General features: G+C 40.5%; 2 protein-coding genes across 3 annotated transcripts; one reads left to right on the forward strand and one right to left on the reverse strand.

Moving 5' to 3' along the window:
- Window positions 1–10,878: 10,878 nt before the first annotated feature.
- On the reverse strand, window positions 10,879–17,306 carry LOC113009123 (uncharacterized). Of its 2 annotated transcripts, none has more exons than XM_026147251.1 (3): window positions 17,022–17,306; window positions 11,049–16,920; window positions 10,879–10,947 (listed from the first exon to the last, which is right to left on the reverse strand). In XM_026147251.1, exon 2 carries the CDS (start codon window positions 16,297–16,299, stop codon window positions 11,452–11,454), a length of 4,848 nt encoding a protein of 1,615 aa, XP_026003036.1. In that variant the 5' UTR covers window positions 16,300–16,920; window positions 17,022–17,306; the 3' UTR covers window positions 10,879–10,947; window positions 11,049–11,451. The 2 variants fall into 2 exon arrangements, with proteins under 2 accessions (XP_026003036.1, XP_026003044.1); XM_026147259.1 differs by having other exon boundaries at window positions 11,049–15,718; window positions 16,265–17,306.
- A 2,364-nt stretch (window positions 17,307–19,670) lies between these two features.
- On the forward strand, window positions 19,671–22,665 carry LOC113029731 (type-2 ice-structuring protein-like). The gene is made up of 8 exons (XM_026180725.1): window positions 19,671–19,765; window positions 19,871–19,944; window positions 20,031–20,118; window positions 20,297–20,359; window positions 20,635–20,741; window positions 20,850–20,984; window positions 21,075–21,183; window positions 22,339–22,665. Exons 3-8 carry the CDS (start codon window positions 20,058–20,060, stop codon window positions 22,413–22,415), a joined length of 552 nt encoding a protein of 183 aa, XP_026036510.1. The 5' UTR covers window positions 19,671–19,765; window positions 19,871–19,944; window positions 20,031–20,057; the 3' UTR covers window positions 22,416–22,665.
- Window positions 22,666–25,003: the final 2,338 nt, after the last annotated feature.

Consider the following 25,003-nt stretch of genomic DNA (forward strand, 5'->3'; position numbering starts at 1 on the left):
GCACAAGTTTTGCAAACAACAAAGTTATTTGCATCCATTTACCTTTTACCTTGATTTGGTAAATAACTATTTACAGAACAATCAGATGTTCTGCATTCAATAAGATGCCACACAAATTATTTGTGCCACTCCAAAAAAATAATTTCTGTCCACTATAAAGGAGAACATCACAGCCTGATACCTGCAGGTCTGACAGCAGCAGGTGTATCACTCCTGTTTCTACCTGGAGACAGCAGTCACCTCATTGTTCTGACACAACACAAAACTATCCACAAGACTACACACTAACTACACAAGACAACACATTAACTACACACTGCAAACACGCTAAACGTCACAAATCTCTCACATCTCAAAACTCTCTCTCTCTCTCTCTCTCTTTTTCTGCTTTCTCTCTCTCTCTCTCTCTCTCTCGCCATCACTCCTAAAACTTGCCCTGTTTTTCTTTCTCTCTCTCATAAGCAGAGAGTGCTTGCTAGCGCTGTCCTTAGACAGTAAACGTGACGAAACTATTGAGGAAAAAACGCCGCGTATATATAGTTTATCATGACTCTGGTTGTACGTGGCCTATCAACACAATTTATAAACTGGTATATATCACCTTGTTGCTTTGTCTTTAAGTGGTCATGTGATTGGCTCACCACAACTACTTTATTCTTCCTCAGTCAAACAGCAGCACTCATGCGATTGTTTTGCCCCTTTAGCTCCAGGTGTTGTGCTAGACAGTGATTGTGATTACCGTCCGCGGGAGAGCACACAGCTGCTTGTGCTAGTACAGAACGCTATGTCAGTGGTTTGGTTGGTTGCTGGTAATAGACTTGCATTAGTTTGTGTTAGATAACTAGTAACAGAACCAATAACTCAGGGGGAAATAAGGCCGCTAAAGCTAGAATTCAGTTTAATGGGGCCACTTTATTGTTGCCTGTAGCTGAAACAATGAGTTTTATGTTAAGAAGTAATGGGTATACTGCCCTCTTTCACTCTCTGTCACTGAAGTAGTAAATGGTTCCTTGTTGTTTGACAAGCCTCTATTTCTAATAAACAGTTCTTTATTTGTCCACTTCAATCTAATCAAATAATTGAGAACAATTCTAAGACGTATAGAACTTAATTTTCTATTCAGCTTATTGTTTGCTTGGTTGTTACTTGTTAAGATTGCTTATATATTTTTTTTCTATTTGGTTAGAACTTAATATTTGAAATTATTCTTCAGATTTCTTTAAACCCTAATATTGTGCATACATGTTAATGTACTCATCCTTTCTATATATTTTATGAAGGATTTTCAAAGTTGTTCTTTGGTCCTTCGCTGCCTTTTTTTTTTTTTTTTTTTTACAAATTTTTAGTCTGATAGTTGTATCTGAGAGAGGAATATTTTTTCAAGCTCTGTTAAATTGAAATTTGTTTAGGCAAGTGTTGATGGATTATGCATGGGTGTGTAACTTTTCTCAGCTGCTTCGACAGAGTTTTGTGGAATTATTTCTTTGGGATTGTGTGACAAGACTGAGGATGGTGCCTTCCTTAAAACGTAACACTGGACGACGTGGCATCTACACTACTACCCAAATTCCATAAATGTAAGTTTTTCCTAGTGGTGGGCGGGTCATTCAAAATATTGATAGTATCGATACCAAGTCGGCATCGGATTGATAGTCTGGTGAGAGCGATTCTTTACTTTGAGTACTGCTCTTTCAAAACACTGTGCTTTCGGCAAAGACGAAACAGCCAGATCGCCGCTCCTGTGTCAGCGAAGAGCAGGAACACTTTGCTCCCTCTCCCCCACTCTTATGTTTCGGTGTTGCGCTGACACTCACATGACTTAGACACTTTGGGGGTTGTTAAGTTGTTTACATATTAATTATATTTTTACCAGTTGTTTTTATTGTTGAAAATTTTAATTGTAATTTTTGTATTATAGTTTATCAACAGTATTTGTTTTAATTTCTTTACTGGTTTGAGTGCACTTAATATTTTTCAAAAAAAAAAAAAAAAAAAAAGACCGCCACCACAGCAGACCCGATGGCATTTTCATGCTTCACAGCATCATTTATTCTTACAATAATCACACAGTCGCTGTAACAGTACATTCAACGGCTGCAGCTCTCCTGCTGCCAGTACACATCAACACCAAAAACAACAACAGCACAAGCAGAGAACAGGTTTTAAGGCGGCGCGGCATGATTGTAGATGCCGTGAAGGTAAGTCCATCTCACCTGCAGCAACATCGCAGACCACGACCTGCCACAATAATAAAGCATTTTTTTATTTAATTATAAATAAATTATTTCTCCTAATTATGTCTTGGGTTTTAACTATTTAATAATAAAAAAGGAAACATCACAAAAAACACTTTTTTAGTGTTTTATTTAGCAATTCAATGACGCATCTGTTGTATTTATTGAAAAGTATCAGTATCGGAATTGCTGATACTGGCCCGTATTTACTTGGTATCAGATCAATACCAAAATATGCAGTATCGCACACCACTAGTTTTTCCTACTTGATATTAAATTTTTGTTTTTGTTTGTAAAATTGTTTAAAAGGAAAAGAGTACATGCTCTCACAGTTACCCCCAATATAAAAAGAGGGATATTTTGGTGATAGAGTTTTTATATACATCTCTGCACTGAAAACTTTTTTTTTCTTTCTGAGTGGACCTAAAGAAACTAAATGGATATGTTCTTGCTTGTCAGGTCATTCCATTAAGTAGAAATTCTGCGTATTTTAGTTATACTCTGTTATAATTTCCATATGTATTGCTTTTAACAGTGTTCTGTAAATCCTTTGTGAGTGATTCCTGCATCTTTCAACATGTACGCATCTTAAAATTACAGCGATGGATACAATACATTGTTGGCCTTCTGCTGGGCGGTTTGAGAGCAATACATTATTAGTAAGACTACCGTTAAGTCTTCGACATAATATATTTAACAAATTGTACCATGCTTAATTATTTATCAAATTTAAAACATATAAACTGTTAAACATATAAATGTTGCATGCCTGCAAATAGCTTTTCCTTGCACACATTGAGGAATCTACACTTGTTTCAGTTGACTCATCTTTAAATTGCATTAGCAATGGATTGAGGTTTAAGGATTTTAAGCCTCCAAGCCCAAATTTATTGCAATAATAGAAAGCATTGTTGTCTGTTATAATTGTGTTAACAAAGTCAATAATAAGCGTAATGGGACGTCACTTCCCCAGTGTTGTGTTTACAAGGTTCTATAATAAGGGAAGAAAATTAGTACATGCTGTTACCCTGTCAGACCAGGGGTGTCGCTAATGAGGCTGGGTAAGAGAAAGAGGAGAAGAAGAAAGTAGAGAGCGAGAACAAGATGGAGCTCCGCTGTAAAGCCTAAAATAAAGTGTTGAACCGAGACGTCGCCTCCGCTCCCTGATTACACACCCAACAAATTGGCGACGAAGATGAGCGCTTCAGTACCGAGCCCACCGCCCTTTTTGCAACATGCGGGTGAGCCGCCAATACCGTTTATGACGTGGCGCAAATTCTTTGAGAACTACATGCTAGTGATAAATGCTACGTGAGATGCATGGCCGGAGGCAAGACGACGAGCCGTCTTATTACATTGCTTGGGACCAGAGGGACAACGACTGTTCTACACACTGCCGAATCAAGGTACAACGTTTGCTGAAGCCATGACTGCGCTTGAAAACCACTTTGTCCCTAAAGTGAATGTAGTGGCATGCAGGCACACATTCAGACAGCGAGTTCAGCGGGCTGATGAAACAGTGACCCAGTATGTTGCCACCCTCAGAGCGTTAGCTGTGCCATGTGGTTTTGGAATAATGGAGGGTGAAATGATTCGGGATCAACTTGTTGCTAATGCTAATCTCAGTGTTGTTAAAGAAAAATTGCTGCTGGAGGAGGACCTCACATTGGACAAGGCAGTTACTATTGCATGTCAGGTGGAGGCTGCGGTCAAGAATGCTACACTCCTCTCTGCTGCGCCCACGGCCCAGACTGCGGCAGTACAAGCTGTGGAGGTGAAGGACGCACGTCTTCGGGGAAAAAGAGGAGCGCGACCGGCTCAAGCTCGGGGACCTACATCTAAAGAATGGCACAACAAGGCAAGTGATAAAGAGCAACAGCGTCATTGTTTCAGATGTGGATCCGAGAAACACCTGGCTAATGATAAAAACTGTCCAGCAGCAACAGTAAACTGTGATAAATGCAACAAAAAAGGGCACTTCGCCAGAGTTTGTAAATCAGCTGTAGCAGTGGTCAGGGAAGTAGTTGTTCCTGAGTTTACAGTTTTATGTGTCGATGATCACAAACTGATGACTGCAGCATGTGATAAGATTACATGCAAAATGAACATTGAAACACCACAGGGAAACTCTCAGGTTCTGGAGTTAATTGTGGATACAGGAGCTTCAGTATCTATCCTTCCAGAAGCCATCTACAAAGAACATTTTGCACCCTGTGCTTTGACTGAACCGAAAGTTAAGCTTGTCACTTATGCAAAAGGTGACTTGCCTGTCATTGGCTGCCTACAGGCTTCAGTGAGGGTTGCAAACAATGACAGAAAAGTGCCAGGATCATTCTTCATAGTTAAAGATGGATCACCTTTGCTGGGGTTGGACTTAATTAAAGCACTTAACATTGATATCATTGCTGGAAAAGTCATCAACAAAGGAGAGGACCCTGCAAGAGGAGCACCAGCCAGTAAACAAACATGCATGGTGAATAACATTGATTCCTCTTCTTCCCATCATCTCGGAGCTGTTAAAGGGTTTATCCACAAAGTTCAAGTGAACAAGACAGTACAGCCAGTTCGCCAAAAACTACGGCGTCTACCACTCAGCATACGCGAGGAGGTGTCAGCTGGCATCATCGAACCAGTGGATGCAGCTGAATGGGTGAGTCCTCTGGTGGTTGGAAGAAAAAGTAAGGGAGACTTAAGACTTTGTGTGGATCTGCGTGAACCTAACAAGAGTGTGATCATGGACTGTTACCCTCTTCCTCACATGGAGGATTTGTTCGCACAGCTAGCTGGGGCTACACATTTTAGCCAGATTGATTTAAGTTCAGCTTATCACCAACTGCCTCTTCACCCTGATAGCCGAAGCCTCACAGCATTCATAACCCATGAGGGACTCTTCCGGTTTACCCGAGTTCCATTTGGACTTGCTTCAGCCCCTTCTGCCTTCCAAAAGATGATGCAAACAGTCCTAAAAGACCAGACAGGAGTACAGAACTACTTGGATGACATAATAGTGTATGGACATTCCAGAGAAGAGCATGATGAACGGTTACAGGCTGTCCTCCAACGCCTGAAGGATGTCGGTCTGCAGATCAACTTCAACAAAAGTTCATTTGGACAGACATCTATTCCGTTTTTGGGACATGTCATTTCCAAGGATGGCCTGAGTCCCAGCCCAGACCACCTGATTGCCATTGCCAAAGCCCCTGCACCAAAGGACATGGCTGCTCTTCGTTCCTTCTTAGGCTTGACTTCGTGGTTCAGCAAATTCCTAGCAAACTATGCAACTGTGGTTGAACCATTCCGTGAGTTACTTCGGACAAGTCAGACGGCTGACCTTCAATGGACTGATACAGCAAATGAAAGCTTCAACAAACTGAAGGAAATGCTACTAAAAAGCCCAGCACTGGCAATCTTCAACCCAAATCTGCCAACGTTCATCACCACTGATGCGTCAGATTATGGTCTTGGAGCTGTTCTGACCCAGATCAACTCAAACAATGAGGAACGTGCTGTTGCTTTTGGTTCCCGCACCCTGTCCCCAGCCGAGAGGAAATATTCAACAATTGAAAAAGAAGCCCTCGCCTGCGTATGGGCCGTTGAAAGATGGAGGACGTACATATGGGGACGCAGATTTACTCTGAGAACTGATCACCAGGCCCTCACCACCCTGTTAAGTACTAAGGGGATGAACAGAGCTGGCATGAGGATAGCACGTTGGTCAGCCAGACTGATGTGTTTCCAGTATGACTTAGAGTACCGTCCAGGAAGCCAAAATGTTATAGCTGACTGTATGTCCCGTGTTCCCCTGCATACCACAAACAGAAATGAAGACTTTGAACAGGACTTAATCACAGAGATTGCTGAAATTTCTCCTCAGCTAACAGCGCTTCCACTGGCTGACTTCAAAGCAGAATGTGAAGACTGTCCTGAATTAACAAAACTAAGACAGATCGTTCTTTCGGGCTGGCCGAAAGTAAGCAAATCCTTACCAGATGATGTCAAACCCTACTTCCTGGTCCGACATGAACTGGCAGCAGAATCACCGCTGATATTTAGAGGAACACGGCTGATTGTTCCCAAATCTCTGCGAGGAAAAGTAGTGCACCTAGCCCATGAAGGACATCAAGGTATGGTCCGAACCAAACAACGCCTGAGAGACCTATATTGGTGGCCAAACATGGATGAATTGGTCCACGAAATATTGTCCACATGCACAACCTGCCAATCGTGTGACAAGACTGCAGCTGTTTCACCTGCACCGTTACAACCCATCAAATTCCCAGAGGGTCCGTTTCAACATGTTGCTGTCGACATTGTTGGTCCGTTTGAACAAGGAACCTATGACTGCAGGTTTGCCATCACACTAGTTGACTATTTCAGTAAGTGGCCTGAAGTCGCATTCACACCAAATGCCTCAACTGCGACAGTGATTGCATTCCTGACTTCCATTTTCGCCCGTGAAGGAAACCCTTATGAAATTACAACTGATAATGGTCCGCAGTTCACCTCAGCTGCCTTTGCTGAGTTTCTCGCTGAAAGGGGCATAAAACACATCAGGACAAGCGTCCATCATCCTCAAGCAAATCGATGTGTGGAGCGCTTTAATAGAGTACTGAAGGACTCCATACAGACAGCACAAGCTACTCAGCGACCATGGAAAACTGTGGTTACAGAACTGCTCCAAAATTATCGAGCGACTCCCCACGCTACAACCGGTGAGTCCCCTTTCCGGCTCCTCAGAGGAAGAGCCATGCGGACTAAACTCAACATCCTGCCTCCACCAAAGGATGCTGGACAATATGACCACATCAGATCCAAAGTGACATTGACACAGAAAAGAAGTGCACTTTATACGGACATAAAGAGAGGTGCTAAACCTACTAAAGTGACTGTGGGTGCTTCAGTGAGAGTGCGAAAGCCATTCCATGTGGGAAAAGGAGAGCCACAATACACCAAGCCGCTGGAGGTACAGCAGCAGACGGGTGAGAGTTCTTTCATCCTCAGCGATGGGAGAAGATGGAATGCAGCACGTCTCTCACTTGTCCCAGAGAACTCAAAACACACACAAAGAGCTGATACAGAGACAGAAAACATCAGCTCAGCACAGACTGCTACACGTCCCACACTGCAGAGGGACAGACAACCACCAAGATGGACAAAAGACTTTGTTATGAAATAGTCCAGAGGTAAAAAGAAAGGAGAAATATGCAGATGTGAGAAATGACTGTGAAGGGAAAGTGCATTTGAGTTTCATTAGTTATCTTTAAGTCCAGCTGTGACTTCTGAGAAGAGGGCACATGGTTGTTCCTTTTGATTCAGGGTTGATCCGGGGCACGTTTACTTTGCCATTACAGTTCTTTTATCAGGATATATATCTAATACTGTTCTGAAGTTACTAATTGCCACAAAAGTAAAAGGCTGTTGAATGTTTCATGTTGTGCTACAAGGGAGAGAGTATTATTTGAGAAAAGGGGGAGATGTTGTGTTTAAAAGGTTCTATAATAAATGAAGAAAATTAGTACATGCTGTTACCCTGTCAGACCAGGGGTGTCGCTAATGAGGCTGGGTAAGAGAAAGAGGAGAAGAAGAAAGTAGAGAGCGAGAACAAGATGGAGCTCCGCTGTAAAGCCTAAAATAAAGTGTTGAACCCAGACGTCGCCTCCGCTGCCTGATTACACACCCAACACCCAGGATTCTGTGGAAAATGGAGGACAAACAATGTGGAGTAAGAGTCAGATCTTCACAGAGGAAACAATTTTTAAATTCAAATAGTAAATGGCCTGTATAGCATCTTACTAGTCCCTAAGGACTCCAAAGCACTTTACACATCCAGTCATCCACCCATTAACACACACTGGTGATGGCAAGCTACATTGTAGCCACAGCTGCCCTGGGGCGCACTGACAGAGGCGAGGCTGCCGGACACTGGCGCCCTCTGACCACCACTAGTAGGTAACGGGTGAAGTGTCTTGCCCAAGGACACAACGAACAAGACTGTCCAAGGTTTGAACCGGCAACCTCCCGATTACAAGGCGAACTCCAAACTCTTGAGCCATGATCACCCCATTCAAAGTTCAATTCAAAGTCATTCTATCATTAACTCAGTTACTTATTACTCCTCATGCAACAGAAGTACCTAGGCTGCTTTCCCCCCAGATTCTTTGGGACAGGAATCAACACCCGTGTCAAACAAGCAGTCCTCACACAGTCCTCATTTAGAGAGTGCTCTATCGACCTTAATGCTGCAGCTAACAGGTGGATCTTCTAGTTTCAGTTCAGCTAGCCAACCATGAACCACTTGCATCATAGAGTGAAAGTGGACAGTCTATTCTTGTTTCTCGTTCTTTTTTGTTTGATAACACTCATTGCTGTAACTATATACAAGAGGTGAGGGAAGGAAAGGGGGTCCAAGGCTCCACGGGGAATGGTGAGGGGAATTCGACACACGATCCTCTTCTGCCATGCTCCACTTCACTCCACTCTTGCGATTCACACTTGCACTCAACTAATGCAGGGACCGGGAACAAGGACAGGACCAGGGAATCTAGATAAGACAGACGAGACAATCGTAACTAGAAAAAACACAAAGGCAACATAACAGAAATGTGAGTAGTTCTCAGAACCATTATGGCACAGAGAAGTTCAGACACAGGCTGTATCCCAATTCAGGGTCTGCAGCCTTAAAGTACGCAGCCTCAACGGTCCTCAAGGGCCATGTACTCAAAGACCGCTAAGGCCTGAAGTGCGAGGCTTGTGAAACGGGACGGTCTAGCCTCTGTCGTGCTGCCCAGGTCGCCTAGCAACCATGATAGCTGGAAACGTGTGGTTGACAGAAATGAAGGAGAGCATATTTTGTTCATTTGTTTGTTTGTTTCTACACAAGCTTTGTGTGATCTAATAAGTATCTGAGGCTGAGGCCACAGGATTGTAAAACATGATTATTGGGCTTCATTTCTGTACTGAAGAGTCATTTAAGATTAGCTAGTAAATAACAATTAGCTAATGTTGTTCATGAGACTTATGTCAGTGTAAATATGATATGGCCAATATAATAGTTATTATATTAAGATAAAAGTTACACTGATACTTATTGTTCAAAAGTGGATAGGATTTGCTGAGGTTTTATCGAATCCAGAGCTTCGTTCCCATCAAAGTTTCAGATACCTGCAAGACTACAAACTTTCTTTTTTCAGCAGTAGGACAACAGTTAAATAAACAGAACAGGTCCCAATGATCCATCAGTTATCAGACATTATTCATTCATACATATGACTCAGAGAAAAGCTATATGTATACTTTAATTTAGTTTGTTATTCTTTTTTTTTGGGGGGGGGGTATTTAGCATTTTATTTTATTATTTTAAGTACATTTATTTGCAGCTGATATAGTCAAATATAACAATTTGTGCACTGTTTACCCTGGTGTGGTCCTTCCTTATTGATGTTTATACCTTGGCTTCCTGCCAATCCTAGATCATCTTATACTGGCCTTTTAGGACTTTTCTTGCTAATAAACCTTTAGTAGGGTTACACCTCAGTACAGCTTAAATGGGCTCGCTTCTGATTTAATTATTTCCAGTTTTTTCCACAAGGTGACGCTATAGTACATGTTTAACACATGTTTTGCTGGTTGCTGCAAGGCCACATAATGTGAAATTTGTGGGGGGATTTTGTTTGTTTGTTTGTTTGTTTCTAGTTTGAATATTAATATGAATAAATCAGACTCTCAGGTTTACTGTTACGGATGATTTCTTTTTCTTTTCTTTTTTTTCTGAAGGCTTAAACATTTAGAGCTGTCTAGCCAGAGCCTTACTTTTGCATTATTGATATTATATTTTAAGACATCAACCTCAAACATGATTCAAATCTTTTCTTTTTAACTTTTGTTTAAGAAAATTATAGAAAACAGGAATGCCAAAAAAACATAAACATCTTAAATTATTTTAATAATGTAGTAAGATTAAGGCAACCTGATCTCCTAATGGAATCAATTGTTGATTGCTATACTGAGAGAAGACACCAAGAGTGTAGTAAGATTGAAGGAATTTAAACCACTCGAAGTTAGAGAAAGAACCTTTGTGTGGTTATATCGCAATTTCTACTTTTATACGGTAAGTCACTGAAGAGCAGGCGATTGTTGCTTCCCTCTAGTGACATCATTACTCACAGATGCTCAACAATGTTCCTACCACAGCCACAAACTACCAGACCATGTTTGCCTGGAAGCTTGTAATTCAAAATTAAGGATTTTAGTGGCCATTAAAATCCGTTCATAATTTCCAAATAGAAATAAAAATCATGACACAGTGCTCTCCTGTACAAGCTGCCTTTTTTTGGTTAAGAGTATCAGTATTGGTACTGGCATCAACAATACTGCCTCTGTATTTTCTTGGTATCAGATCAATACTAAAATCTGTAATGTTACACAGCACTGTTTTTGTGTCTCTTGGCTGACTAAAACACATATGTCCTATAACTAGGACTTTACACTTTTAATCTGGAGGGATAAGAAATCTGACCTGATATCTGCACTTTACTGACATCTAGCTAACATTTAACACTGACATTTACTGACATAAATACAATAAAAATACAATATATAAACACATACTATCACTCCCTCCAGTTAATACACGACACCACGGTTCTTCATTCACAGATGGATTTATTCTTCTGTCACACTTCTCCTCAGAAACACCATAAAATCCACCGTCAAACTGTTATTACATAAAAGTACAGAATGACCAACATAAATATTACAAATAAACATTTAAACCCAAGTTAACATATACGCGATAAACAAACACAGTTAACGTACCTCGCTGGCTGCACGTAACCGTGAGGGAATGAGTCCGCTTCAGGAACAAAACTTAACAAAAATAATTCCCAATTTCTTCTTCTTTGCAGCTTTCTTTTACTTTAAACTGCTTATTTATTCCTTCTTCTGCCTTAGTTAACTTATTAACTTAGCTTCTTGCACATGCTTTTTACTTCCCTTTACGTCACTTAAAAAGGCCTGTGTGCAACACAGAATGAACCTTAGTTCCTACCCCAAAAGGAACAATAAATAAAGAAAATAAATAACATAAATGAACACAATAAATTAAACAAACTGACATAATTTACATTTATGGCAGTTAAACTCCCACCAAATCTCAACTTGAGATTTCTTCCCAGATTTGCATCTTCAAGTTATAAGCATTTAGTTTAACACATGCTTATTATTTGTCTTTGGATTTTACGTCCTTGGATTGCTGTAAATTCTTGATTTCACTGCTGAATACTTCTGTTTGGACCAATCTGATTAGGAAAAGTTCAGCTTGTTGTCTTTCCTCAACACTTGTACTTCCATTGAGTTTGGGACTAAGACCCTTAACTTGCTTAGCATGACGTTTAAGACAAGCAATAGCCTTAACAACTCTTTTCCAGTCAGAAAACTTAGTCAGGCGGTCCAACAATGTTCTATTTATCCTTGCGCTGGTGTTGAGCACCTGAGCCCTTCGAAGTTCTGGATCAGTATCACTACCCTCTCCCACCTTAGCATCTCTTGTGGGTAGCTCCCTTTCCCACAGAAAGTCTGGGCCAGTGAACCAATTTGAAGCAACGAGCCGATCTGCCGATAACCCTCTCGAAGCATGGTCCGCCGGATTGTCTTCGGACTGCACATGATACCACTGGTTGACATCTGTGGTGGCTTTGATTCTCTGGATCCTATTTGCCACGAAAACATGAAAGCGTCTGGCATCATTATTAATGTACCCGAGAACAACCTTTGAATCAGTCCAATAATATTCCTTAAGGTTGTCTATTTCGAGCTCATGTTTTAAGATGGCACCCATCTTCGCAGCAACCACTGCTGCAGACAACTCAAGCCTTGGAACTGTTGTGACCTTAGTGGGGGCAACACGTGCTTTCCCCATGACAAGTGAGCAGTGTACGCTGCCATTAGAGTCCACTGCTCTTAGATAAGTGCACTCCCCATAACCTGTGAAGCTAGCATCTGAGAAGTGATGTAACTCGTACTGCTTGACATCTATGAAGCTTGCTGGTATGTAGCACCTCTTAATCTTTACTTGACACAAGTTATGGAGATCTTGTAACCATGACTGCCACTGTGATCTGCACTCCTCTGAAAGTGGTTCATCCCAACTAGCTTTCTCTCGACTCAACTGTTGCAAGATCAACTTCCCACGCAAAACAAACGGTGCTACGAAACCCAAAGGATCGTAGATGGAAGCTACTGTGGATAGCACTCCCCTTCTCGTCATTGGGTGTTTCTTGACAGTTACTCTGAACTGAAAGTCATCAGAGGATACGCACCATTGCACGCCCAGTGCTCTTTCTAGGAGTGGCTCCCCTAAATCTATGTCCAGTTCTTTGACACTGTCTGCACACTCTTCCTTTGGTATTGACTCCAATACCTTCTTGCTGTTGGAAATGAACTTGTGTAGTCTAAGCTTGCCTGTGCTGCAAAGCTCTCTTGCTTCCTTGATCAGCTTGATTGCCTCAGCATCAGACCTTACACTCACCAGTCCATCATCAACATAAAAATTTCTTCGGATGAACTTGACAGTGCTTTGGTTAAATCGATCTTGACCTTCTGTGGCTAGATGTTTAAGTCCAAAATTGGCACAGCCAGGTGAGGAAGCTGCTCCAAACAAATGGACTTTCATCCGAAAAACTGATGGCGGAGACTCAAGATCACCATTCTCCCACCATAAGAACCTCAAGTAGTCTTGGTCTTCAGGCTTTACATGGAATTGATGAAACATTCGTTCCACATCACACATAATAGCGACTGGGCCCTTTCGAAATCTACAAAGAACTCCCACCAAGGTGTTTGTGAGCTCTGGCCCTGTAAGAAGGTAGTCATTCAATGACATGTCTTGAAATCTTGCCGAGCAATCAAAGACCACTCGCAGTTTCTCTGGCTTTTGAGGGTGGTATACGCCATGGTGGGGAATATACCAAGCTGATCGTTTATCAAGCTCTTTTTCTGGGACCTTTTCTGCTTCACCACGACTGATAATGTCTTCCATGAAGTTCATGTAGTCTCTCCGATATTTCTGGTCTCTCTTGAGCTTCTTTTCCAAGCACATGAGGCGTTGAACAGCACTTGGCTTGTTATGTGGTAGCTCTGGCCTGCTCTGTTTAAAAGGCAGAGGCATTTCAAGATGTCCGTCTTCTTTGTGCTTAATTTCTTCTTTCATTTTAGTCAAAAACCGGAGATCTTCTTGCGAGAGATTTGTCTCTTCTCCAAGCCTTTCACTGAAGTCAGATTCCAGCACCTTAAGTATGTCTTCTGGAGCAGTCATCTCCTTAATTCTTGTTTTGCAAACATAATGAACTTCGCTCTTCAACTTACTTGTTACTTTGGGTTCAGGGGTCACTTGCTTTACAATGATGCGGTGACTTACTCCTATTGCATCACTGTAGTGTTCACCTGGATCACCATAGCTCACTATGCTCCAGCCTACGTCAGTTTTCTGTGCGAAGGGCTGGTTGTCCTCACCACATACAACTTCTCTAGGCATTAGTGCTTGTGGACAGTTATACCCGATAAGAAGACCGATTTCACATTTCTTCGGCGGGGCAATGTGTTCCGCAAGATGCTCTAAATGAGGCCATGCCTTTGCAGTCTCTGGTGTTGGAATGTGTGTACGATTGGCAGGTATGAATTCACGAGTGTAGACCGTTGGCACTGTGATCTTCTTAGAAGAAGATAACCCTCTTATTTGTAGACCTTTGAGTCTTTTGCATGGTACAATTGTCTCCTTGGAAGACATTGTAGACAGCTTCAACTTGACTGGCTCTGCATTAACATCAAGAGCATCTACCACTTCTTCAAGAATGAATGAAGAATCACTTTGTGAATCTAACAGAGCATAGACAAGGACTTCTTTGTTTGAATCACTTGGCATTGATGCATAAACAGGAACTATTGCTGAAGTCTGAGCACTGTTACCATCATGCACAACTCTATTGGATGTGGTTTCGTGAGTGGTGTCTTGCGGCGATTGTGGCTTTCTTTCTTTACTGCAACTTGTCTCGTCATTTTCCTTTTGCTTTGAACGACCCTCATGTAAGCATGTGGGGTGGCGCTTTGAGCAGGTGTCGCAGACCATCCGGTTGCTGCAATGCTTGGATTGATGGCCAGGACTCAAACAGCCAAAGCACAGTTTCTCACCTTGTATGAACTTCACTCTGTCAGCAACTGGCCTTGCAGTTAGTCTACGGCACTTGTGCAAGACATGCCCTGTTTTCTTACAAAACATACATGTGCTTATGCTCTTCTCAGTGGTGTTAGTTGTAAAAATCCTTGCATTTGCTGCTTGGTTCTTAGAGGTCACTACATTCTGAGGTTTAGATCTTGTCCTTTCTGGCTCCCCTTGCCGCAAAGCATAGTAAGATGTAACAGGGTTACAAGCAATACTAGCCTCCAAAGTCAGGAAAGTTACGAAATACTTGAAATCTGGGAACCTTCCATGCTCCAGCTGATACTGTGTGGCTTTTCGGTTCCATCTGCTGCTTAACCAATCAGGCAACTTGGCTGTCAGTTTTTGGTTTTCAATGCCATCATCAAGAATACGCAGACTCTCATTGTGAGCCATGGCACATTCACAACTGCGTAAAAAGTCCACAAATTTCCTTAAGTCAGCGCTCTCTCTTGATGCTATCTTTGGCCAGGCATGTAATTTGTCTCGGCAGGCTTTGGCAATCATAAAAGGCTGGCCGTATCGCTCATTGAGGAGTTCCCATGCAGCAACATATGCAGTATCTGAACCAATCAGAAAATAACCTTCTAATGCCTCTCTAGCTGCTCCTCCAACATATTTCTGGAGGAAGAATATTTTCTCCGAGCTTGGAATGTTTTTCTTTTCAATAAGAGTTTGGAAGGATGACTTCCAATGATTAAACTTGAGTGGATCACCACTAAAAACTGTGGGCTCTGGAATGGGTAGCCTATTTGCTGATATAGCCTCAGCTAAGACCTTCACGAGCTCTCCTGTGCTATCGTGGAGCACATGTGTTAGCACTGCATCCTTTGGTGGTTGTGAGTGCTGGTCCTCAGTCTTCACCTGATTGAGTGGCTGCATAACCTTATGTAGATCCAGGCTCTGTGCAGCATTCCCTTGGGCTGGACTGAGCTCACTCTCATCATATACTTGAAGCCTTGCTTTGGCTGCATTCAGCCTTTTCAAATTTTCCAAACGCTCAAGTTCTCTCTTTAGGTTTTCTACAGACCTTCTTCTTGCAGCATTCTCTTCTTGCTGTTTCTTTAAGAGAGCAGCCTCTTGTTTCTCTCTTTCTAGCCTACGTTCAGTTTCTTCCCTTTCTCCTTCAAGACGACGAGCTAATGCTGCTGCTTCTTGGTCTGCAATGATCAACCTCTCTTCAGCTTCAAGGTTTTGCAGTTTCTCTTCGTGGCCCTCTTGTTCAGCCATAATCTGCAGTACAGCCTGTGTAGCTGCATACTCGGCAGCAGCTTCTTGTCTTCTAAGTGAAGATACGTTTGAGTGAATAGAAGAAGCTTTAGAACCATTAGAGGCAGGAAGTGAAACACTGGAGGCTGACGATGAGAATACAGAACTATTATCTGGCCAAATCAACTCCTCCGCTGTTCCCTGCATTTCAGATTGAGCATTTTGTACTACAGTCTTTGTGATCGAGATGCAGTTATCCATCTTGCGACGCACGTCATGGGCTGGTTGATCAATTCTTCTGTAATCATCATAAGCAATGTTCAACTCAGATAATTCCATTTGAATACTGGTGATGTGTTCTTGTAGGATGTCACTAGGATCCTGTTTTAGTACAGATCTTTTAGCTACCTTAATCAGAGCTTTCCATCGTTCATATTTGCTGTCAAAGCGAAGCAATAGCCCTTTGATTTGCTCTTTCTGAAACTCTTTTCCTTTTTCTGTTAATGTTCGGGCTCTTTCACTTCTACGAGGCTCTTCAGGTGGTGCTATATTTTGCCCGATATTTGATTCACCTGTCTGTTCTAACTCAGTCTCTTCTTCCGGAGCAGCTACTGCACCCTGAGCTTCTTTACTTGTATGTGACATTTTGATTATTTAGACACAAATATACACAGGCAGCATAGAAGAGCAAGCTGCAACAACATTTGTGAATACTGAAAGAATGAGCTTAACTAAATGAAGTCACTCTCATTCAAATTAGCCCATACATGTAGAATATTACAGAGTAAGTACACTTAACAGAGTTCTTAAAAGACACTGAACCATAAATACAAACTGAATTTCTGTCAAAATGTACAAAGTTTACTTCTGCCCTTTCAGAGCCAACTATAATTATTCAGCTGAACATGAATTTACATCTCTTACGTAAATGCACATTCATATACGTGAAACAGCGTGGCTGCCAGGCTATACACAGTTCCTTTTAGTTTCCAACTCTTGTGCTACTTTTCAGACCAAAAACTTTAGAGTCTGGCTTATAGACTTCTTCATGAAAACCTTATGAACCTGTGTGTCCTAAACAGTGGCTTATCTGTGTTCCCGTCTTGATGAGCTGTCGAATTTGCGCTGATAGGGCGAGTCTGGGCAGGTCCGAGTTTGACTATCACTCCCTCCAGTTAATACACGACACCACGGTTCTTCATTCACAGATGGATTTATTCTTCTGTCACACTTCTCCTCAGAAACACCATAAAATCCACCGTCAAACTGTTATTACATAAAAGTACAGAATGACCAACATAAATATTACAAATAAACATTTAAACCCAAGTTAACAAATACGCGATAAACAAACACAGTTAACGTACCTCGCTGGCTGCACGTAACCGTGAGGGAATGAGTCCGCTTCAGGAACAAAACTTAACAAAAATAATTCCCAATTTCTTCTTCTTTGCAGCTTTCTTTTACTTTAAACTGCTTATTTATTCCTTCTTCTGCCTTAGTTAACTTATTAACTTAGCTTCTTGCACATGCCTTTTACTTCCCTTTACGTCACTTAAAAAAGCCTGTGTGCAACACAGAATGAACCTTAGTTCCTACCCCAAAAGGAACAATAAATAAAGAAAATAAATAACATAAATGAACACAATAAATTAAACAAACTGACATAATTTACATTTATGGCAGTTAAACATACTGATATGTACTAAAAAGTACATACTTTTAGAAGCATATATAACATACATATCCATTAAGATTTGAAGACTGTGTATAAGAATATTGCATGTTTGAACTGAAAATTAGTTATTTCCAGGCTATACACACACAACTGGGGTCTTTAATCATTCTGCACTTACTGTGTGTGTGTGATAGAGAGTGAAGATGTGAGATGCTGTGTTTGCTCCAGTAACACGTGGCAGTGACAGAGTTCCTCTGCTTGTGTTTCCAAGAACATAAAAAGAAACCTGGTGCTGGTGCAACTGGGAACAGGATGTTCTAAAATAAATAAATATTTGTGTATACACATCTGTTGTAAATAGTAGCATCCTCAAGGTCATTTATTTTACAAGTTTTACTCTCTGGTTCAATTTATTTAAATGATTTCCAAATGTGTCATAGGTTACACATATTCTGCTGAACCTAATCTGTGTTCACAACCTAAATGCAAAGACATGTTTATTTTTGATAATGCAAGGTAAGGAGTTGCTTTTCACAGTAGATAACTCTACTCTAAGAGATTATATTTTAATGGGAGTAATCGTCAGATGTTATTTCTAAAAATCAACTTTAACCAACACGGTGAATTAAACCTCGAAACAATTAAATAAACTTTTTCAAATCATTCCGCCAAAGATCATCTGCAGTTTTGAGGGTTTACTGTTTACTATAATGCTGTTTGGCACTGTTGCTGCATCCTGCTACACTGACCAACAGACACCCTCATATCAAATACTGGATATGCAAATATGGGTGGAGAAGTTTTTCTGGATAGGGTGACACAGGGTACTCAGAAAAGCTGTCAAGTACAGTTTATGCAACACGGGGACCTTAAACACATGCAAGTCATGACTGTGACGTCTGTTATTATAAGCATTGGCTACAAACATATTGTGTGTAATTCACAGAGGAGAGAAATACACAGTACATGCTCATAGTTTATTTTTGATGTGCAGTGTTAGCAGAGTGGTTTTCTGGTTGATTGCAATAATAAGCCAGACTAGCGAAAGACAGGGTAGAAATAGAAAAGAGGGAGAAAACATTTAAAAGAATGGAGTTGGAGGAAAAGGTCAAAGATAAAGTAAACAGACATAGGGATGGGTATCGAAAACCGGTTCTTGTTGAGAACCGGTTCCCACTGTTTCAATTCCTTGGAATTGTTTGCCATTTTTGCAAACGATTCCCTTATCGATTCCAGTCGTCCCGAATGACGTCATCACGTTGCGGAGCGTCATTTACCTGGCAGGAAACACGGCGCGAAAGCGGCTCAAATGCTCAAAAGTTTGGTTATACTTTATGAGAACAGATGACAACAGGGCAACTTGAAAAGTAGATATTTCATTTAAGGGAGGAAACACTACGAATATGCAAAAGCATTTGCTCACAAAACACGCGATGACCTTAAATGAATGTCGTGTTTTTAATTCCGCTCCGGACTCGTGAATCTCAACCCAGCAGCAGCGGTAACGTTTGCACGTCCTCTCCCATTAATGCAGCAGGTAAATAATCAACTAACAGTGCATATTATGTTAGCGCGATCTGCCTTATTACAAAACCTGCCATTACTGTGCATTTAGGTGATCATGATAAGAGAGACAGAGTCTGTCTGGCTCAGATGCTGGCAGTTCTCGCTGCAGTCTACCGGTAGCGTCTCCTTTCAGGCCAGGATAGACTAATGTCACCGAGCAGAGACTAAGTTTGTGGTAAAAGGCTTGCACCCATTTGCCACAGCAGATGCCCCCAATTTTTGGTAAGTGAATGTGTTTAATTGTAGGCAAGGACATTACTGGATATTCTTGTGTAATTGCTACTGAATAATTTATGTTATACTTTGTTATTGCTACAGAAGAATATTTATTTTATTATTTTACATTTACAATTTTTTTTCCTGGGGACCCTGTGACACTCCATTGAAGAGCCGTAGGCTGGATCTCTTAAGATCTCACTGCTGGGTTTGTAAGGCCATGTTACTTGTAAATTTCTATCTTGTTCAAAGAGAAGATATAAAACAAAGTTCTAAGCTAATTGACCTTAGTGTTCTCCTTTTTTAAAAAGAATCGATAAAGAATCTAATCGTTAAACAGAATCGAAAATGGAATCGGAATCGTGAAAATCTTATCAATACCCGTCCCTAAACAGACATGCAGGGTGTCTAACTGCTGCTTTTTTAACAAAGAGTTACAGACATCACAGGATTAAATAATAAAGCCTCTTTGTGGATGGTAGGGCTGGTGCTGGGTCATGTCTCATATTCAAACACAAATCTATCACATTTCTTTACTGATAAATCCTTGAATAAACATGAACATTATAAACTGAACTTTGCTTGTGCTGGAGAAAAATCAGGTGATCCTCCGGCAGTTCATTGACACAGGATAAGGGCGTTTATGTGCCAGTAAAAGCCCCGGTTCATTTTTCATGCTAAATTTATATTTGCTTTTCTTTCTTTGTGTGTTATGAGTATGTATGACCTCTTTCGTTGTCCCCCCCCCGTGAACAGGCATATCTAAGACCAGCAGTCTTCAGCTCCCCACACAGGATCTGCAGACTGAGACCAAGAAAGAAGAACAGAAGGCAACATTGCAAAAGTTTTTTCTTTTCATTAAAATGAATGTTCTCACCACTGGTTTGTAAACCCAATGCAAATGAAACCCCTTTAGGTCTTTATCAGAGGTTAAGGCTCCGTGATGAAGGCGCTTACTGTGCCTCTGCTTGTGTGCACCATGATGGCTCTTGCCCAAGTTTCTTGTGAGTATTTAAAGGCAAATGTGTAGATATTTTTAGATTTTACATACAAAACGTGATTGAAGAATAGCAGATTTTAGATGTTTCAATCAGTTAATTGTTCATGAGCATTTTATCTTTGTGGTACTGAATTTATGATACTGTGTTAACTCTCTTGTTTATTTCTTGTCTGTGGCTGAAGCTGTCCCTGCAACTGTTCCAGTTTACAGTAATATACCCTTGACAGATGCTCCTCCTGTACCAGGTGAATGTAAGATGGTTATTTTAGGATGAATATCTCGATGATCCACCTGTAAAAAATTAGAACAGCACATGCTCTACATTAGTAACTGCAACCAAAAACATTTTCATCCCATGCAGATGCAGACATTTGGTGAATGAAACCATTTACAACAGATGCAATATAACAATATTTATTTATTTTAGTTTTTCCCGTAAAAGCCAAAAAATGAAGAGTGACAACAGATTAACTATTCACTGGCAGCTCAATATCAACATTTCTTGTCCATTTGTCCTCAGAGGACCCTTTTGGTGGCTGGGTTCCATCTTGCCCTGATGGATGGAGTATGCACAGTCAACAGTGCCTCCTCTTTGTTCCAAGATACATGACCTGGGCTGAGGCTCAAGTAACAAAGATATTGATTTTTACACTAAGTATACTATGAAAGCTTGGAGTACATTAATGATGTAAAATTTCTTGGTCACTTAATTCTGTCTGTTTGTCTACGCTGTAGAGAAACTGTCAGTCTCGTGGAGGACAGCTTGCATCTGTGTATAGTGCCAGTCAAGCTTACGAGATTCAAAAGGAGGTGCAACGTGCTGGACGTGGCTATGGACAGTTTTGGGTTGGAGGCCATAATACTCCAGCGGTAAATAGCATGGTGTCTAGCAGTTTATGAAACAATTGCATTTTTAATTAATATGAATTAGCAATTTTTTTTAAAATTTTGCTTTAACAGAATCCTTCCTGGTCCTGGAGTGATTATATGGGCGTGTCTGCTTTTGCTGAGTTTTGCAGAGGACAGGAAGCTAAACATAAGCACCACTGTTTGCAGATAACTTTTGGTGGTAAGTCTACCCCCAACCCCCATCAAAAAAAAGAAAAAAAACTGCTAGATTCAAGAAGTTTATTGTCATATACACTGCAAAACACAAGTGGTGATGCAGAGCAAACAAATTCTTACTTTGCAGGTTCTCTTCACACAACTAAATAATCAACTAACTAAAATAAAGAGTAAACTTAACTCTGAGCGTAGAACATAGCACAGAAGATAATAAAGTAAAACAAGAGCTTTGTAGCTTATCTGTGGGTAATTTAGCATAAAGTGCAAGTAGTTGCAACACTGTCACAGTGGTGATATTTACAGAGTATGCAATATTAACATGTTTATATTGTATGAAGTTGTATTGTATTGATTGTACAATACAAAATAGCAATTTTTCAGGTCAAAGATAATCAACAACAACTAGTTAGTGATTCAGTAGACTGCTAGCCTGTGGATAGAAGCTGTTCTTTTGTCGGGTTGTCGTTGCTTTCACACTCCTGTAGCGTCTGCCAGTTGGCAGGAGTGTGAACAGTGTGTTGTGGGCGTGTGTGTGGTCCTTGATGATGTTGTGTGCCCTTTTCCTGACCCGACTGTTGTAAATGTCCTGTAGTGGTGGGAGGGGCACTCTACTGATGAAGTGTGCCTTTTTAATGACACGCTGGAAAGCCTTCCTGTTGTTGTAGTATCCTTCCAGCTTCAGTCTTGGTTTCCATGATGTATCTACGCAGATCATATCTGGCCTTTTTGTTTCTATCTGCATCACTAGAGGCGAATGCAGCGGAGCATGCATGTAGCATGGCATGTACCTCACAGTTCAACCGTGGCTTCTGGTTTGGATACGTTTTGTAGCATGACAATATTGTCAATGCATGTGCTGATGTAACTGGTGAACACTGTTACATATTCCTCTGAATCCACAGAACTGTCCTCTGCTTTTAACTGTGTACACATGCATCAATGATGATATAGCCAAATGTAATTAATTAAAATAAGTTGACAAATATTGTATTTAGTTGTGTCTTAGCAACTAGCTACACTCATTTTTTTGCTAAAAATTGTCCCCTCATTTCAGAAAGTTTTTGTTACATTTTATAAATTTTGATGAAAGAGGATCGTTGAGTCATAGTGTCACTGTTTGAGACTGATTCCTGTTTTGTTTTTTGTGTGTTTCTTGCAGAAGGAAAGGCAGAATGCTTGGATGACAAGAAGTGTGAGACTAAGCTCCCATCTATCTGTGGTAGCCTTATCATGTGATCTCATCACTAATGCAAACCTACACTTCATCAGTAAAAACACTGACGTGTTTTTCAGCTATTGAGTCTTTCTTGGTATTTCTGTTCTGTTGCTACAGCATAAGGGATCAAACGACACATACAATAAACTGCAGAAGGATTTTATGTTTGGAAAGGCTTTAAAAATAAAAGAATGCTTTCACATTTATTTTGGAAAGTGGACTGTATTTCATATTCTTATGTAAATTAAAACACTAAAGCATTGAAAGAAACTGGTGGTCTGTTGCTCCATGTTACAGCTATAGTTCTACTATAGTCAAAGCACAACATGAAGTAAGTAATTTTTAGTGTACACCTATACAGCTGGGATAGGCTCCAGCACCCCCTGCGACCCTGAAAAGGATAAATGGCCTGTATTTGTATAGCGCTTTCACACACATTCACACACTGGTGATGGCAAGCTACATTGTAGCCACAGCCACCCTGGGGCGCACTGACAGAGGCGAGGCTGCCGGGCACTCGCGCCACTGAGCCCTCTGACCACCACCAGTAGGCAACGGGTGAAGTGTCTTGCCCAAGGACACAATAACGAGACTGTCCGAGCTGGGGCTGGAACTGAACAACGAGGTGCTAACCCTGTTGAGCACCACAGTGAGCCTCCTTCACCTTCCTCAATGTCTGAGATAATGAGAAGTAGGTGTGGGTTTTCATAATCGATTTATCGATTAAAATCGATTCTTGCTTGGATAACGTGATATCAATTCATTAAAATCCTGAATCGATTTTTTAATATATATTTATTTTGCCCGAAATGCCAGAGTCTCAGGTTAAACCTCACAAAATTTCTTTCTCTCCCGACAGCACGGACACGGACACGAGCTGAAAGCCGACAGCTCGCTGATTCTGAAGTTTCGGCGGGTCCGCGCTTTGTCTTTACGCCTTTTTTGCCCTGATTCTGAAGCTGCAGGTTTTATCACTCTCCAAACAATATTGAGTAAACCAGCAGCAAAAAAAGCAGCAAACTATGCTTCACATAAACATCGTCATGAATTCCCTCTTATTGTTTGCTGCCACCATGATAAAATCACACTACATGCACAGCTCTCTCTCTCTCAGTATACTTCAAGAACAGTTTCCCGTCTAAAAATCTTTTTTCTGCATTATTTGCTTGCTTGTTACGCACAACTCTACCATTCTTACAGCGCTGTCGGCCATTGTTTTTTTTTTCCTTTGACTTACTTCCGAAAAGAAAACCTCATTTCTGCCGTTCAATAGGCTACTGAACAAATGTAAATTTTTTTAAATTATGCAAAATTGCAAAACGCTGTGTCTCTAATAAAACCGCTGTAACTTTGCTCTGCTTCACTTCAGCAGCATCAAGTGATGTTCATATGTTTATTAATGGTTTTCTTTTGTTTTTGATGCACTGCAGAATATTTGAATGAATATTTCAGGTGATATAGATGTAGAAAAACACATTTTATCAGTTAGTACTGAAAAACTATACTCAGACTTTCTCGCCAAACACTTTCACCTCTGTTGTAAATGTGTTTCATTATTATGGAGATTCTGATTACACATGAGCTTTGAGTGGCACAGACTGAGACTAACTATTGCAGTTTTGTTGTGTTTTGGGTTTGTTTTGTTTGTTTTTTTGCAGAAGAAAAGAGAGAATGCTTGGATACCATGGACTGTGAAACTGGAAACCTTATCATATGATCCTGCAATAATTCTCTAACTCATTAGTAAGAAGCACAATGTCTTCATTACCTTTTCTTTCTCTGTATGTCTGCATTTTTGCTATGATGCAAGCAATCAAGCATCACATGCAATAAATTGGAACTGGGTTTTCTCTTTAAAATTCTGCCTGATAAAAAAAAGAAAGCTTTCTGCAAAGCTTTATATTGTATATTGAGCTGTAGTTCATTTCCGCATGCAAATTAAAACTATTAGCATTGTAATAAATTTGTCTGTTGTGTGATACATCTTCAGTTCTATTACATTCATAGTCCACCGCAGAGTAAGTAATACATTTGGACAACACTTTAGAATAATATCAATCTATTAAGCATTAGAATAGAATAGAATAGAATAGAATAGAATAGAATAGAATAGAATAGAATTCTACTTTATTGTCACTGCACATGTCACAAGTACAGGCAACGGAATGCAGTTTGCATCCATCCAAAAAGAGCTTTAGCCATGATATAGATATATTACAAAAATATATATCAGCAATAACATAGATATATAGATATATTCCAGAAATGGGTCTATTATAGGAATGAGGGTACACAATATGGGTCTATTATGGGTATGTTGCAATGTACATGGTATGAAGGTAGGTTATGAATATGATATAACAATAAGTATGTACAGGCTGTAGTGAGTGTGTAAGCTATGTACAGGTTATGAACAGGATATAATTAACAAAACTATACAGAAATCTGAACTATGCAAGTCATAAACAGTTGTAAACAGTTGTAGAATTATAATTATTGGTTGTACAGAATGATTGTCTATACAGCATTTACAGTAGTGCAGTTTAGATCAGTGGGGTTATATAAAGTGCTAGTATGGTTCAGTCTATGTTATTATTGTGTGTATGAA

Source organism: Astatotilapia calliptera, chromosome 2 (assembly GCF_900246225.1).
Source record: "Astatotilapia calliptera chromosome 2, fAstCal1.2, whole genome shotgun sequence".
Taxonomy (NCBI): domain Eukaryota; kingdom Metazoa; phylum Chordata; class Actinopteri; order Cichliformes; family Cichlidae; genus Astatotilapia; species Astatotilapia calliptera.